Source organism: Sus scrofa, chromosome 11, assembly GCF_000003025.6.
Source record: "Sus scrofa isolate TJ Tabasco breed Duroc chromosome 11, Sscrofa11.1, whole genome shotgun sequence".
Lineage (NCBI taxonomy): Eukaryota > Metazoa > Chordata > Mammalia > Artiodactyla > Suidae > Sus > Sus scrofa.
The window spans coordinates 76,186,656-76,202,513 of NC_010453.5; the positions used below are offsets into that span (position 1 = coordinate 76,186,656).

At 47.2% G+C, this 15,858-nt stretch overlaps 1 protein-coding gene across 1 annotated transcript in view; it reads left to right on the forward strand.

Moving 5' to 3' along the window:
- Nucleotides 1-15,858, forward strand: part of MYO16 (myosin XVI) — a 532,176-nt gene that overhangs the window by 446,873 nt on the left and 69,445 nt on the right. The window contains 2 exon segments of the mRNA XM_021065905.1: nt 9,394-9,490; nt 15,297-15,543. Coding sequence (XP_020921564.1) covers nt 9,394-9,490; nt 15,297-15,543 — 344 coding nt within the window.

Genomic DNA, 15,858 nt, shown 5'->3' on the forward strand with positions numbered 1-15,858 from the left:
GGCATTATTTCATTCTTTTTTATGGCTGAGTAGTGTTCCATTGTGTATATATACCACGTCTTCCGAATCCAGTCATCTGTGGGTGGACATTTGGGTTGTTTCCATGTCTTGGCTATTGTGAATAGGGCTGCAGTGAACATGCGGGTGCCTGTGTCTTTTTCAAGGAAACTTTTGTCCAGATATATGTCCAAGAGTGGGATTGCGGGGTCAAGTGGTAGTTGTATGTACAGATTTCTAAGGTATCTCCAAACTGTTCTCCATAGTGGCTGTACCAGTTTGCATTCCCACCAACAGTGCAGGAGGGTTCCCTTTTCTCCACACCCCCTCCAGCATTTGTTATTTGTGGACTTACTAGTGATGGCCATTCTGACGGGTGGTATCTCACGGTAGCTTTGATTTGTGTTTCTCTCGTCATCAGCGATGATCCGACAATCGGGGATCTTAACAGCTGCTGTTAAGATTGGTCACGGCTGTGCCCAGTCCGGTTCTGTCTCCTCTCCCTCAGTCCAGGGTCCCCCAATTCCGGATTTATTTAGTCACTCAACAAGCCCTTATTAAGCACCTGTTGTGTTGCACAAACCTTGGCATACCTAAGGGGTCTTTTGCATCAGAAACCAGTGTCACCCTTGGGCAGAATCCTCTTGCTGAAAATGGATGCTTAGAGGGACAGTGACTCCTGAGACGCAGAGCAGGGGTGGATGGACAGGGAGGGGAGGGGGACAGAGGAGGGACAGAGCCTCACAGGGACTGCCAGGCAACAGACTCATCACCTCGTACTGACTCCAGCAATGTCTGTACGCACCCCGGGAGTACAGGGGACTGTGATGGTGCTTACGCGGCTGTGAATCCTGTGTAACAGGCACATGCCAGGGGCAGGGTGATGCGTACTGACGTTACTGAGGCCACTGTGTTAAAAAGAAAATCAGACTAAAGGTTTTCCTTAAATGAACGCACGAACTTAACCAGTGCACTTGCCTCCGTGATTCTGGAGCTAATCAGCCTTGCTCAGGTTCGGCTTTGGATTGCTTTTCGCAACGTGTTGCTCTGGGAGGAAGATGTCTGTGTTTTCTTTTAAGCGCTCTTGACCTTCTTGATTTGATTTCCGTAATGAAATAATACATAGGATCACCCAGTGAGTAATTCCCTCGTCAGCTCCAAATAGTAGTTTTTACTCATCACTGCCTACTCCTCGGGTCATGCTGTTCCAGGTGAGAATAATTAATTTTTCCTAACCTGTAATTATATGTAATTCGAGCCCAACTACCTTCTTCAAATGCCAGAAGATGCAGTACTGTATTAGGTGTCTGTGGCTGTAATTATCTTTTCTGTGTTGAGGTTAGACTTCAAGAATAGTCTATTTATAACAAAGAGAAAAGAACTTAGATTTTAGTAGAAATGTACCTTTGAGGATGTTTAAAAGTACATTCAGAGCCCGACTGATCGGTGGAATATTTCTGCGTGCTAGTTTTTCAAAGATACCACGAAAATGTAGACCATCGAAATATTAATACTAAATATAAATATGCAAAATGGTGGCCTTTCGCAGAAATTTAAAGAAGCAAATGGGGGAAATATGTGAATTCAGTGAGGAAGGGATGGAATTCGTTAAATGGTTGTTTTTCCGAGCTCCCCGAAATATCCTCCTTTCCTGTCTGTGGTCCTAGAGCCTGGCACCGTGTGTGGGATTAGGAAGGCCCTTGGAAAATGTTGGATTTATGGCTGGAGGGATGGAGAGATGGAAAGATGCAGGGAGGGAGGGGTGGAAGGGTGGACAGACAGAAGGATGGAGAGATAGATGGAAGGATAGAGGGATGTTTAGAAGGCTGGAGGAGGGAGGAGGGATGGATGCTGAGTGAATAGATGGATCGGAGAGACAGAGGGTGGAATACGGTGGATGAAGGAGACACAGGGAAGCTGGGAAAGATACAAGATGCAGGCCACCTAAATCCTATGTGAAAATGATAAATGGCCAGGCACGGTGCAGGACTGCTCATAGCACACATGTGGAAATGGTGGGGCCGGAGGGGATTCTTTCTGTTTGGAAGCGATTACCCAGGAGGGACAGAAAGTGTCTGGAGTGGTAGAAAGAGAGAGAACTCTGTTTTAAAGGAGCGCGGTGACATTCTCAGATCAGCAGGAAGAAAAACAAGTCTGATGGGAGAGAGACACAGACATCAAAACACATGCAAGGATGTGTTGTTGTTATCATTGTCAATAAAGCTATTTTAAAACTGAACAGATTGACACTGGCAGGGCACTTTGAGCGATACCAAGGCACTTTTTGAACATTGTAATATTTCAGTGGAAGAAGTTGACTACTTTTAATGGTATTATATATCTTGTTTTTAAATGGGAAGTATTGATTTGAATAATGCTAAAGCTTTTAGAGCAAAGGAGATGAACATTTTTAAAGATTACTTTTTGTAATACGGAGGGCCTTTATTTATTAAAACTTTTTTGGAACATAGTTGACATATGCTATTGTACTAGTTTCAGGTGTACAACAAAGGGAATCAGTTATGCATGTACTTGTACAGGTATCCATTCTTTTTTTCTAAAGAGGTTCCTAGAGATTATTGAGCAGATTTCCCTGTGCTACACGGTAGGTCCTTGTTAGTCATCTCTCTTACATGAAGTCGTGTGTTTGTGCCAATCCCATCCTCCTAACTGATCTCTCCACCCCACGGTTTCCCCGATGGAAACTGTAAATTTGATTTTTGAAATCTGTGAGTTTGTCTCTGTTTTATAAATAACCTTCTTTTGCATCATTTTCATTAGAATCCACATATAAGTCACATATGAGATTCGTCTTTCTCTGCTTGACTGACCTCACTTAGAATGACAGTCTCTAGGTCCATCCATGTCGCTGCAGATGGCATTATTTCGTTCTTTTTGGGCTTATATTCCATCGTATATACTGTGTCTATTGACAGCCATTCCCCTGTCAATAGACACTTAGGTTGCTTCTGTGTCTTGGCTATTGTGTGAACAGTGGAGCAATGAGGGGGTGCGTGTGTCTCTCTGAATTATGGTTTTCTCCAGATACATGCCCTGGAGGGGGACTGCTGGGTCACGTGGCAGTACTATATTCTGTTCTCTCAGGAACCTCCGTGCTGTTTTCCACAGTGGTTGCACCAACTTACATTTTCCCCAGCAGTGTAGGAGGGTTCCCTTCTCGCCACACTCTCTCTCCTAGAGGAAAACATGTGCAGCGCCCTCTTTGACACAGATCACAGCAATAGCTTTTATATTCCTTCTCCTAGAATAATGAAAATAAAAACAAAAATAAGCAAATGGGACGCACTTAAACGTAAAAGCTTTTGCGCAGCCAAGGAAACATTTAAAAAAAAAATGAAAAGACAACCCACAGAATAGGAGAAAATCTTTGCAAATGAAGGGGTCGACAAGGGATTCATCTCCAAAATGTGCGACCATCTCATGCAGCTTTCTATCCAGCAAAACAAACAGCCCAATCAAGATGGGGTTAGGAGATCTAAAGAGACATTTCTCCAAAGAATACAGGCAGAGGCCAAAAAGCTCCTGAAAAGGGACTGGATGTCACCAAAGATGGATTTTCTATCTGTGATGACAAAGATGAAGCATTTTGTAGCAAAAAGATGAGCATCCACATAAGCTATTTCTCATTAAAAGCAGTATGTGCTAATGAGTAATAAAAGCCTGCCGATAGTTGTAGACATGAAAGGATGGCATCTGACGTCACAGCGGCAGCAGTGGTGACATCGTTCAGCAAGACCTCTGCGCCTCAGACGCTGTAGGCCCTTGATACTTCCTGTGCGAATCTCACACGGGTCTGTGCCCCCAGGGAGCGCAGGACAATTGGAAAACAGTCAAGAGCATCTGTTTTAGAGGAGGGAAAAGTGTGAGCTCTTCAGAGATTGCAGTCAAGATCATATTAAGGAGGCTTTGAATGCTCAACTCCCAAGTATGCATTTAGCTAATAGGAAATAAAAGCTCATGGACGAATTCTGGAATATTCATCAGTTGGAGGCAGGGCAAGGTGGGTCAAAGTGCAGATAAATAATTAGAGGGAAGAGGAAGGTTCTAGATTTTGGTTTGCCATCGTCTTATACCAGAGTGCGATGGCGCCAGAAAGAGGAAATTGAACATCTTTGGTCCTTGAACTGCCTAGATGCATTGTTATAAAATAAATGAATTCATATAATTTAAACACTTTTAACTTTTCAAAGGTTCCATTATTAGAAATAAATTAAATTTTAGATATCTGAGCTCGCTTTATAGCTAGCGTCCATTAAGATCACGTTCTTTGAGAGGCTGCTTTCTCCGTTCTGTCATTCCACCTACGTTCCCTCACTTTAATATGTGTAAATTATGACCTTTATATTTTGCCAACGTTATCCTCACCCACAAGTATTTCGCAGGCAAGTTGAACATTCAGACCAAAAAGGACAAGTCCAAGAATTCAGAGGTATTCTAGAAATACCTACAAGGCACATCAGTGACACCCACACCCTACGTTAAGGCAGTCATTGTCATAAAGTACATACTGGGTTGAGAATCCGTGAAGCCATCTGTGTTTCGAAGGATGAATAGGAACATGAGTAGATGGTTTGGAGAAAGGTATGAAAGCTATTCGTGTGTGTTAAGCTGGGGAAAAGAAAAAGATGAGTTCCCATTTTGGAACAGTAACCAACATGAGAGAGCCTCAGAACAGATCAACTCGAACATGCAGTGAAAACGCATCGTACTATACAAAGTCTAATAAACATTTCCAAAGAGGTTGAGCATTCTCCTGGAAATCACAAATACTCTTAAGCATGAAAATAGTATAATGAGCGTGCTGGTTAGAAAGACGACTCTGAGGGTCGTTTTGCCCATGGTTTCCCACCCAGCCAAAGGTGATCAGATAGAGGCAGCTGAAAAGGGGAGGCCAGGGATGCGGGCTTCCTGCCATCGGAGCAGGACACACAGTCCTCCACCCTCCCAGGGAGAGCAGCCCTCCTCTGTCTGCATCGGAAGCAGCACATCAGTGATGATGACGGAGGAGGAGCGGGGGACCTCACGGGTGCCCTCGCCACCGCTCCCTCGAGCAGCCTCCAGGCCACCCGCACGCCATGGCAACCGGCTATCCAGCCCTGGCCCGGGCCCCTCAGCCCCGACACCCCTGAAGAAACAAGCCCTGAAAACTGATGCAGTCATTGAAACTTTCCAAGTCATCAGTGACAGTTTTCTTTCATCTTTTAAAATCTGTCACTTCAGAAAATAAAAAAAAAAAAGCTAATGGCTTTCTAATAAAAATAGCAATGACTCTAATTCACAGATGGCTTGCTTTTACAGGAGTCAGGATGACACGAACGTGTTCGAATCAGACAGGAACACTCTGCATCTAGGGAGGGCGCAGAGAGAGGACTCTGTAGCAGAGCGTGCCAGCCCCTGCTTTGCTCTCCGTGTGAGCGCATCTTTTTAGAAGAGACTGCAAGCAGCCTCGAGAATGTAGGTGATCTGAACATTTGGTTTCGTTCAGATGAATCTCAATTTGTTGGACTGGCTCGAGAGCCCCAGGGCACTGATTACAGAGCGACTTGATGCGAGGTCATCACACAGACAAAGCTGAAGTGGCCATCACCCCTCCCCTAGTCCATGTCATTAACAGGTGATGTACATCCCTGAAAATTTAGAAGTCATGCGATCTTGTCTGGATTTTCCTGATGAAGGTAGATTTGGAGATTTGTTTGTTTGTTTGTTTCACTAATCCTTGGCGAGCGCTGAGGCCTTAAGGACTGAAATGTATTATTCAAAAAAATTTTTTTGGCCATGCCCTTGTCATATGGAAGTTCCCAGGCCAGAGATCAGACCCGAGCCACAGCAGTGACAATGCAGGATCCTCAACTGCTAGGCCACCAGAGAACTCCTAGAATGGTTTTGAGGGAGAAATCTGAACTCCCACTACCTGGCCGCTTTCATTCTTGAAGGACAGAAGAAACATTTATCACAAACATGGTGTCTCTAAAAGACCAGCAACGATAAGCAAAGGCTAAAATGTCTAGTGAGCGCCTCCGAAGCTAGCCCATCCACAAATAAATCATACGGATTCATAATGGATGAATGAATCCACCTGCTGGATAACTTTATCTATTTATTTATTTATTTGTGTCTTTTTGTCTTTGTAGGGCCGCACCCGCAGCATATGGAGGTTCCCAGGCTAGGGGTCTAATTGGAGCTGTAGCTGCGGGCCTATACCACAGCCTCAGCAACTCAGGATCCGAGCCAAGTCTGCAACCTACACCACAGCTCACGGCAATGCCAGATCCTTAACCCACTGAGCAAGGCCAGGGATCGAACCCGCAACCTCATGGCTCCTAGTCGGATTCATTTCTGCTGTGCCACAATGGGAACTCCAAGATTTCAGTTTCTCATTTTCCTTTTCTTGGTGGACTTAGTGGCCCTCTGGGTTAGCCGAATCATTGCCCACACCCCCAACGTCTTTTTTTTTCTTCTTTTAGTCCCTCCATTGTTTGTTCTCTCATGTATCAACGTCCATGACGTATTTCCAGCTTGTCAAGTGACGTCAGAGCCCGGCTTCTGTTTTCCTTGTCTGCCATATCTTCTCTCCATCCTTGAAGACATTATCGTCTGTCTCTGTGACTCGCGTTCTGCTTCTACTCTCATCTTAGGGTTCACAACACCTCTTCTTGTTTCGAACCTGAATCCACCTTCCCCACAACCCTACCCCTTGTGAAGTTCAAGAATAGGCCCTCATATTCTTCATGAGATGTAAAGGTATATGCATAATGGCAAATATCGAAAGCAGTGCAATGAGAGAAATAAAACCACTCATAGGGCACTCTGGGGACCCAAAGGAAGGTCATCCAAGCCTTCCTGGAGGTGGGGACGTGGGTATCAAAGTCCACTGTGGAAGGTGGGTAAAGGAAGGGTGGAAGTGGCCAACAGATGAGCAAGACTTACAGAATCTTCCAAACCCAAATCATTGATGGCATCACATGGTCTGCTCACCAGAGCCAAACCCAACCATCCATTCTCCAGCCAGTTTTCTGCAGGAACTTGATACGTTTTGAATACAATTTCCAAAATTATTTCTATAAAATTTAGGTCTTCCAGTGTATTTATACACATTATTCACAAGATAGTGTCCGAGTGTTTTCTGGAATATTCACCACAATGCGCAGCCTCTTTCCTCATCCCTCTCCACCAGGCTGTCCCTCAAGACGGTTTGCTGTTTTCTGCTCCTTGCCTAGCTTTTCTGTTCCACAGTCACCTTCTCCACCCTGCCTGGAGAAACTCCTGCTTGACTGTCAAATCCAAACAGCTTGGAGATCACGCTTTTCAGTGGGTTCCACCCGGTTCCCTTAGTTCCCTCCTCCTCCCTGAAGGCCCTTGGACCTCCTCTGTCCTCACCGTGGGCACGCATCCGTGCTGGATCTGCTCACTGCTGATCTTTCCCAGTAAACCATGAGCTCCTTGAGGAGAGGGGCCTCTTTTGTGTCCCCAGATCTAGCACAATTCTCATGATAAACCCGCATGGCTTTTGGAATGGCTATCCGAAATGTCACTAGACCAGATCTGTGCCATCTGGTCCAGCTCCGTTGGTCTGCCCAGGGTCTCCATTGAATTGAAGGAGTAGAACTAGAACCCAGTTCTGGCTCCATCCAGAGGTCCTGCTGCCATGGGGTGCTCCTGCCACGGATGGGTCCATGACGGATTCCACCTGCTGTGTAGTATTGCTGCCTACACCTCTTTTGGAGTTGCATTTGGGGACCCAAGTTTGCATGGGTTTGCTTTGGGGATTTAGTTTCCTGCAAGGACTTGCATCCCACAGTCGACAATGAACAGAAAGATGACACGCTCCCTGCTTCCCGGGGCCTGTCTCACAGATTTGCTCTGCAGTGCTCACAGACAGTACCAACTGTTCTTCCTGTTGCCTGCCAAAATAAGTCAGCAGTAGAGAATGGAAAAAAAACACTATGAATTATGGAAAATAACTAGGGAGAGGGAACAGCCATACAATGGGGAAGAAAGCAACAATTCTCTGAGGCCACCCACTCAAATGCCTGCCTCAAACTTCAACTCACTGAAAGGAAACCCCATGAAGAGAAGCATCTAGTCAACCAGGGGCCTCTGAAACCCAAAAGTGGTGGAGGCCTGTCCCCCCATCCCTCCAGCTAAGGAGTCTGACCACCAGAATGCAAGATTCGGGTCTCAGTCTCTTGCAAAACTGTGTGTTTCGTGAAGCCGACAAATCGTGCCTAAGGGGGGAGTCAAACAGAAAGCAGGGAAGTGACAAAATGTGTTTGGAGTAAACTCTGTTTCCGTATGAAAAGCTTCATCAGCTATGTCTGGCCAAGCCCGGTGAAGGCACGTCTGACCTGACCTCAAAGCCTTTCTGGTACCTAAGGGTGGGTGTGCGCCTGCCAGCTTCCGGGGTCCCTGTGCCGTCTGATGCAGGCGGCGTGGGGTCTGCAGCACATGCTCCATTATCTTCTCATCGTCATGCTGTTGGTCTCAAGTGCTAGGAAGGTGATTAGGAGCACGTCGCAAGGTCACCTGAGCGGATTTTTTCCCTCATCTAACAACATCCCCTCCGAGCATCCGCAGCCCGTCCTGGTGTATTTCCCAGGCTCTTCTACAAGGATGTACACCGGCGTCCCCCAGCGACGGTGGGCGTTTCCATTGCAAAAGGCACTCCTTACACCTACCCCAGTCCCATGAATTCTCAGAAAATAAGCACAATGCACCAGAAAAGTATTTCAGAAAACACACGCATGGACATGGCTTGTTGTCATGTGTGTTTGTGACTGTTCTCTGGCAGAACCGTCTTCGGCCACAGCAGCAGATGCGGACTGGTTTGCATCCCGCCCAAGCTTTTACAACAAGAAAGGGTGTCGTAGAAAAATGCACTCCCAGTGAAACGATTTTGTAATGTCGGCTTTAAGTTGGTTTTGTCTTTATGGTTGGTCTTTTTGTTTGTTCGTTTTTCCTTTTTGTAGACTCCGTTTTGAGTTGAAGAAAGAAAAGGGTCATAAGAGGAAAAATAAGGATTTAGCTCTGGAATTTGGGGATTCCTTCATGAGAATGGTTGTATCTCCCAGTCGAGTCAAGACCAGGGGTTCTCTTTTGCACTGCAGGGTACAGCCATCACAACTGGAGTGGATGGGTATTTGCAAATATTCGTGACCGTGTGTACGCACAGCAAACATACCTATTAGAACAAAACCTTTGGGATTTTGATTCAGCGTAACGATGGTAAAAAATAAGGAAGATGTATTGGAATTAATCGTGTTCGCTTTATTCCTTCGAATCCTTTTCTGAAACGAAAAATCTCTTGCCTGGTTATTTTCCCATCGTTATTTTGGCATCTTCATGCTGTTAAATGTTTCCTTGCTGTTTGCATTTTAGATTGGAGTTCGAAAAGTCTTTCTGAAATACTGGCACGCCAACCAGCTAAATGATTTGTGCCTACAGCTGCAGCGAAAAATTATCACCTGCCAAAAAGGTAACAATTACACACTAACAGTTCTGAACTTTGTTGAGTTGCGACCTGCAAATCATTTCGTGCACCTCCAAGTTTAAGCGTTAAATGGGACCTACATTCTAGGGGACCACGCCACGGCCCCACATCCAGGCATCCCAGGGCGTTACACGCAGGCCAGAAAGTAGGTTTCAGGAGTTTAGGCAGCACCATGGCCGTTTGCTGTTTACCTGTCTCTAGATCCGAGCAGGCAGACACTGCTCATGCTTTATCTGACGGTCATTCCATTCGCAAGGCTGCATCAACTTTTCACCCACGTCATAGTTCACAAGAGGGGATCTTATGTATCTTTTAATTTATGCATCCCTCATCTTGAAAATATTTGTGCTGGCAGAGCCTTCCAAAAGCACAGGACATTGGAGTTCCCGTTGTGACTCAGCGGTAACAAACCTGAGTCGTATCCATGAGGATTCGGATTTGATCCCTGGCCCTGCTCAGGTTAAGGATCCAGCGTTGCCGTGAGCTGTGGTGTAGGTCGCAGACGCGGCTTGGATATGACATTGTTGTGGCTGTGGTGTAGGCCAGCAGCTGTAGCTCCAATTCAACCCCTAGCCTGGGAACCTCCATATGTCGCACCTGCAGCCCTAGGAAAAAAGGGGGGGGGGCAGGGACGAAGCAGAGGACCAGAAGCGTGTGCCTTTGAACCCACAGTGGGACTACAACTTCACGTGACCCTTAAGTGCAGCTGTGGTGCCGGAATCCTAGGCCACTCCCGTCAGCTCTCGGGTTTGGGGAGGTTGCCACAGCCAATTAGCCATATCACCTTTTATTTAATTCTGTGTATATATGCCTTGGGAAACTCTGTGACTTTAGTTTTCCCGTGTGAAAGGATGATAGTATTTGGAGTGTTATCTCTGACAGCCAGTTGCATCTGTTTCATCTTCACTTTGAGAGAATCCATTCAGAACCTTTTTTTCTGTCCAAACCCAAATGACCCTGGAAAAATAGGTACATTTAAAAAATCAAAATGCCTCACATAAAACAAACATCCTTAATAGGTGTTTAATTTTTAATTTGCAATTTTCCCTGCTGCTTAATCATTGGGCATTGTATTACCTAGCTGCGAGGAAAAGTCAACAAGAGAGGAATTAGTCTATATGTAACTCCTGGTGAAGCTGCTGTAATGAGCTGAGCTCTCTGATGTATCGGATCCTGTTCAAAACAAGCGCATCTCAGAGGATGCAGCGTCCTGCTTTATACTGTTCACACCTCTATCCGTTTGAGCGCCCAGGGGGATTTCTTCCAGGCACACCCCCGGCTGAACTCTCCTGTGGGTCCCGCATTTTCTGGTCAAAGCCCTGCGGCAAGCTAGTCTCCCACAGTCTCCGTTGCGAATGTAGCAAGTCCAGTCCGGGTGTAGATTAAGTTCCAAATTAAATCCCCCCTCTGCTCCCACGTAGGAGTTGGCCGTGGTTCTCACTGCTCCCTACGCAGGTGCCCAGATCCTCCGAGGGTGACAGGGGAGGGAAGAAGTAAGAAGTCAGCAGACAGGGCAGCCCTGCTGTCTGGCAGCTGGTGTGACCTGGCAGGCCGGCGGGTGCTAACAGGCTCTTGGCACATGGGGGCTCCTTTCAGCCCTCAGCTGTGCTGCCCACCCAGGAGCCCGCAAGACCTCTGCTTTGCACGTCACTAGTAATTCCCCGTCAGCACTGCCTGCGGGGGCCTGGGCTCTGTCCAAGAGAAAGTAGAGAAAGTCTCTCTCTCTCATTTTTCTTTTTTTTTTTTTTCTTTTTGTCTTTGTAGGGCCACACGAGAGGCATATGGAGGTTCCCAGGCTAGGGGTCCAATCGGAACTACATCTGCCGGCCTACACCACAGCCACAGCAACACGGGATCCAAGCCACATCTGTGACCTACACCACAGCTCACAGCAACACTGGATCCTTCACCCACTGAGCGAGGCCAGGAATCGAACCTGCATCTTCCTGGGTACTTGTCAGATTCGTTTCCACTGAGCCACAATGGGAACTCCGATAAAGTCTTTTTAAATGGCTCCAACCAGGCATCTTTGACTCCATCAGCCCTGCATGGTGCCCAAGAAACACAGCTGGAGACGCTGGCAGGTACAGGGTCCCCCACGGAGCCACCTTGCATTCAACCCCTCGCCTCCCAGGCCTTCCAGGCCACCGTGTCCTCCAAACCCCAGACCCCATGGCGCTTCCCTGGCTGGGGTCGGGGGCCGTGGAGGAGCCTCAGACGGCAACTCCGGAGCATGCACAATTCTTGTTTCTCTCTGGGTTAGGACAGCCAGGCCTCCTTTGTCCTTTGCTGGCGCAGGGAAGGGCCAGAGTTGCAAGCCTGCTTTTGGCTACCGCCTTTGCAGCTGGGAGCTGCAAAGTCCCCTGGGAGCTGATGAGACAGGCAGAGTCTCAGCTCCGCCCCCCCCCCCCCCCCCCCCCGCTCCCCCCGACCTCCTGGATCAGCATCTGCATGTGCAGCCTCAGGCTGGAGGTGGGACCGGGAGAGTCCGGTTTACAAGACCAATGCTCTGCTCCCAGCCCCGGCTGAGAATTCCATTTAATACCGGGCTATCCATGCACAGAGTGGGGCACGCTTTCTCCTGGAAATTTTCCTACGTGTAATTAAGAGGGTGTGTGTCCCCTCTTCTGTCGGGGTGCCTTCTAGAAATGCCTCCTCTGGTTGTTTGCAAAATGAAGTCGCTCCGCCCTGCGGGCCCGACGGAAAAGAAATAACCAGGACTCCACCTTTGCTTTTCCCCGATGATAAAGCTTGAGAACAGTTTTCTAAGAAAGGGCATCAAGACGAAAGCCATGATTTCCAATCACGTAAATGAAGTCATGGCTATAAAAGCTTTTTTTTTAACGACAGGCTCGGGAGTCCCCATCGTGGCTCAGCGGTAACGCACCCGGCTAGGATCCATGAGGCTGCTGGTTTGACCCCTGGCCTCGCTCAGTGGGTGAAGGATCCGGCGTTGCTGTGAGCTGTGGTGTAGGTCTCAGAAGCGGCTTGGATCCCGAGTTGCTTCGGCTGTGGTGTAGGCCATCAGCTGCAGCTCCGATTCAACCCGTAGCCTGGAAACTTCCATATGTCGTGTGTGTGGCCCTAAAAAGCAAAAAAAAAAAAAAAAAAAAAAAAAGCTCTTGAATGCAAAGCACTAATTGTTGATTTTTATTTTTACATCTCTGGGAACCGTTGCTTCAGTCCCTTTTGCTGGTATGTTCTTATCATATGGAGTCATTTCCAGTTTTTCAAGCGTTCCCATTTCTTCCTTTGTAAATATTGGGTGGAAGAAAGCTGTAACTTTCAGTCTTAAATTTCATCATTTCAATTGCAAATTATTCCTCACAGAAGTTTCTCTCTGACTGTGTACCTTCATTTTATCCTGCATGAAACTGGCAGCGAGAGACGAGCCTCAATTACCTATTTGTGGCAAGTTTATTTTTGGTTCTTGTCTCTTATTAAGGATACCACCATTTAGCAAGTAGTATAACAACTTTGTAAACATTTTTTTTTTTTGTCTTTTTGTCTTTTTGAGGGCTGCACCTGCGGCACATGGAGGTTCCCGGGCTAGGGGGTCGAATCAGAGCTGTTGCTGCCACAGCAGCGCCAGATCCTCAACCCACGGAGCGAGGCCAGGGATCGAACCCGCAACCTCATGGTTCCTGGTCGAATTCATTTCCGCTGCACCACAACGGGAACTCCTGACCATTTCTTAAGATGCTTTTCCTGGGGAAATCTCCCTTGATCCTCATAACTTCCCGCCACCAAAGGACGCACAGCGGGCATGGTCAGTGAGTCCATATTCTCTGTTTGGGGCCATTGGATTCTGTTCCCACGGGAACTCCAGCTTTGTAAACATTTTTGAACATTACTGCCATGAAGCATGAGCAAACAGTCCAGACACCGGACAGTGGATTACTCCCGGGTAAAGGTGGTTCCAGTGAATTGTTCTGCTGAAGCTGGAGGTCAGAGGTCTGGCCTGTCCACTTTAATCTTCCCTTTATTCCAAGAGATTAAACGTCTTGAAGAGACCCTCTTCTTCACCTTTCTAAAGTCAGTACTTAAGTGTTTTTTAAATGTGACAAAAATATGCCCAGTTCAAGTTCCACACAATGCCTGATCCTTAACCCACTGAGCGAGGCCAGGGATCGAACCCGCGTCCTCACGGATACCAGGTTGGGTTCGTAACCCGCTGATCCACAATGGGAACTGCCCACTTCTCTTTCTCAGCGTGCCGGTCACATGGCTACCATTTCTGCATTTTCCTCTGCATTTATATTCTTGGAAATCGGACTGGACCTTTTTCTGTTTAATTTTTTTCTCTTTTAGATGAGTTCAGCATGACTATTTTAATAGTTAACTTAATTTGCCTGCATTCCAACATAGCCTTTCGTCTTGCCGTCAAAAAAAAGCCTGGAGCATTTCAGAAGGCTGCGTAGCATTTGCCTCTGAAGCCGTGACTGTGGAAAGTGGTGTCCAGCTTTCCTCCTTCTCATCGAGCCCAGGCATCTCAGTGAATATCGCACGCACGTGCTCTCCTATAGCCAGGGAGTATTTTAAAGCACTTAGCGGTTTACAGAATGACCCTCCTTCCCAGACAAGAATGAAGTGTCTTTATTACCAACACTTTGTTTTCCCTGCAATTTTAGCTCTTCCTGTAAATCCAGACAACTCCTTCTGACCTTAGAAACTTTGAATGAGAAGGGACACATCCTAGCGTCACAGGTCTAAATCAGAACTGCTCCCCTGCACCTGTCACAGCATCTCCAAGCCGGGGCCAGCCTATTTCTCGAACTTGCCCAGGGACTAGGAGCCGACTCTTGCCCAAGAGACCTCTGTTCCCTTTACACCCTGTCCTCGTCGTTAGAAAGCTCTTCCTCATACGGATGCCCACCATGCTGCCCTATGACTCCCCTGTCGTGGCTCCTTCTCTGGACAGCTACATGGCCGGATGATAGCGTGTGGCCTCATAAAGGCAGAGGTTTGAATCCTGGCTCTACCGTTGGTGGCTTGTGTTTGCCTGGGGGATTTTCTTAGCCTCACTCAGCATCTCTTTCTTTGGGTACCAAATGGAAATCCTGGTACAGGAACGGTCATGGAGTTTGGGCCCCAAAAGATGGGTTAGCATTCCTAGCACAGGGCAGCGCTTTGAAACAGTGGGCGTGGCTTCAGTTTTCAGGTCTTAACCCTTGTTACTGCTGGTGATTTCAAAGCGTGTCCATCTTCCGCTTTCCGCCAATTCTTACCTGTTTTCCTAGCCCCGCGTCCCTAGAAAGCAAAGAAGGATGCCCCTTATTTCTACACGGTCTCTTCCAAGAGTCTTAAAGGCAGTGTTGGTTTTTCTAGGAGTTAAATCACAGTCCCATCAACAGTATGTGAATCATGTTTTCAGAGACTCTTTCCATGAGCCTTGGACGTTTCTGATTCAGTCTGAGGCAATAAAACGTGATAGGTGCCCCCCCCCCCGAAAGGTCTGGTTGGAGCCACACCTAGAATTCTCTGGGGTACGGGCTTTGTTCTTTCCCTCTGCATCCAGCCTGTGTTACTCCAAGAATCGTGGAAGCTTTGTGATCATGTTAACTGCACGATTCATTCAGGGTGAGGGTTTTGCCTCCAGGGTTATCTGTACCAAATTTAATTATATACATATACATGTTTTAATGCAAGAGTGGAATGTTTTAGCAAAGCCCTAGACTGACCTGCACATATTTTGATCGTTTCTCAGACATACCTGAACTGGGGACTTTTGCTGGTAAACATCTTGCTTTTGCTCCTCTCGTTGACCCATGATTGTGTTTTTTTGCCGAAGTTATAAGAGGATTTTTAGCACGCCAGCGCCTGCATCAGAAAAGGAGCATCAGGCAGCAAGAGGCCACGTCCATCAACAGCTTCCTGCAGGTCACCGAGGACATGGGGCTGAAGACCTATGACGCCCTGGTGGTTCAGAACGCCTCCGACATTGCCCGTGAGAGTGACCGGCTCCGGAAGGAAACGAACGCCACTTTCCCCAAAGAGAAGGTGGAGGCCAGAAGCAAGCAAGAGGAAGGAACCAGAAGGTACAGGCAGATAGTCTTGCACCAGGCGTTGTGTGTGTTAGGTCAGTATGTGGAACGGCTGCTTCACCTGCCACGCTTGCACCACTTACCATCTCAAGCACCAAATTCTAAGGCGTCAAATATATGTCTTAGCAAAAACATAGAGCTGGGTTCTTGACCTCTTTGTGCAGATGTCAAGTGTATAAATCAGGCTGACTCATAGACGCTTCAGAGAATCTGACCCCCAATGTGGAGAAGCCACTCTGAAAACATGAAACTAGTGAAATGGATCAATGGGTAGGTGTATCGTATGCCTCCGAGGAAACTGTCACATCT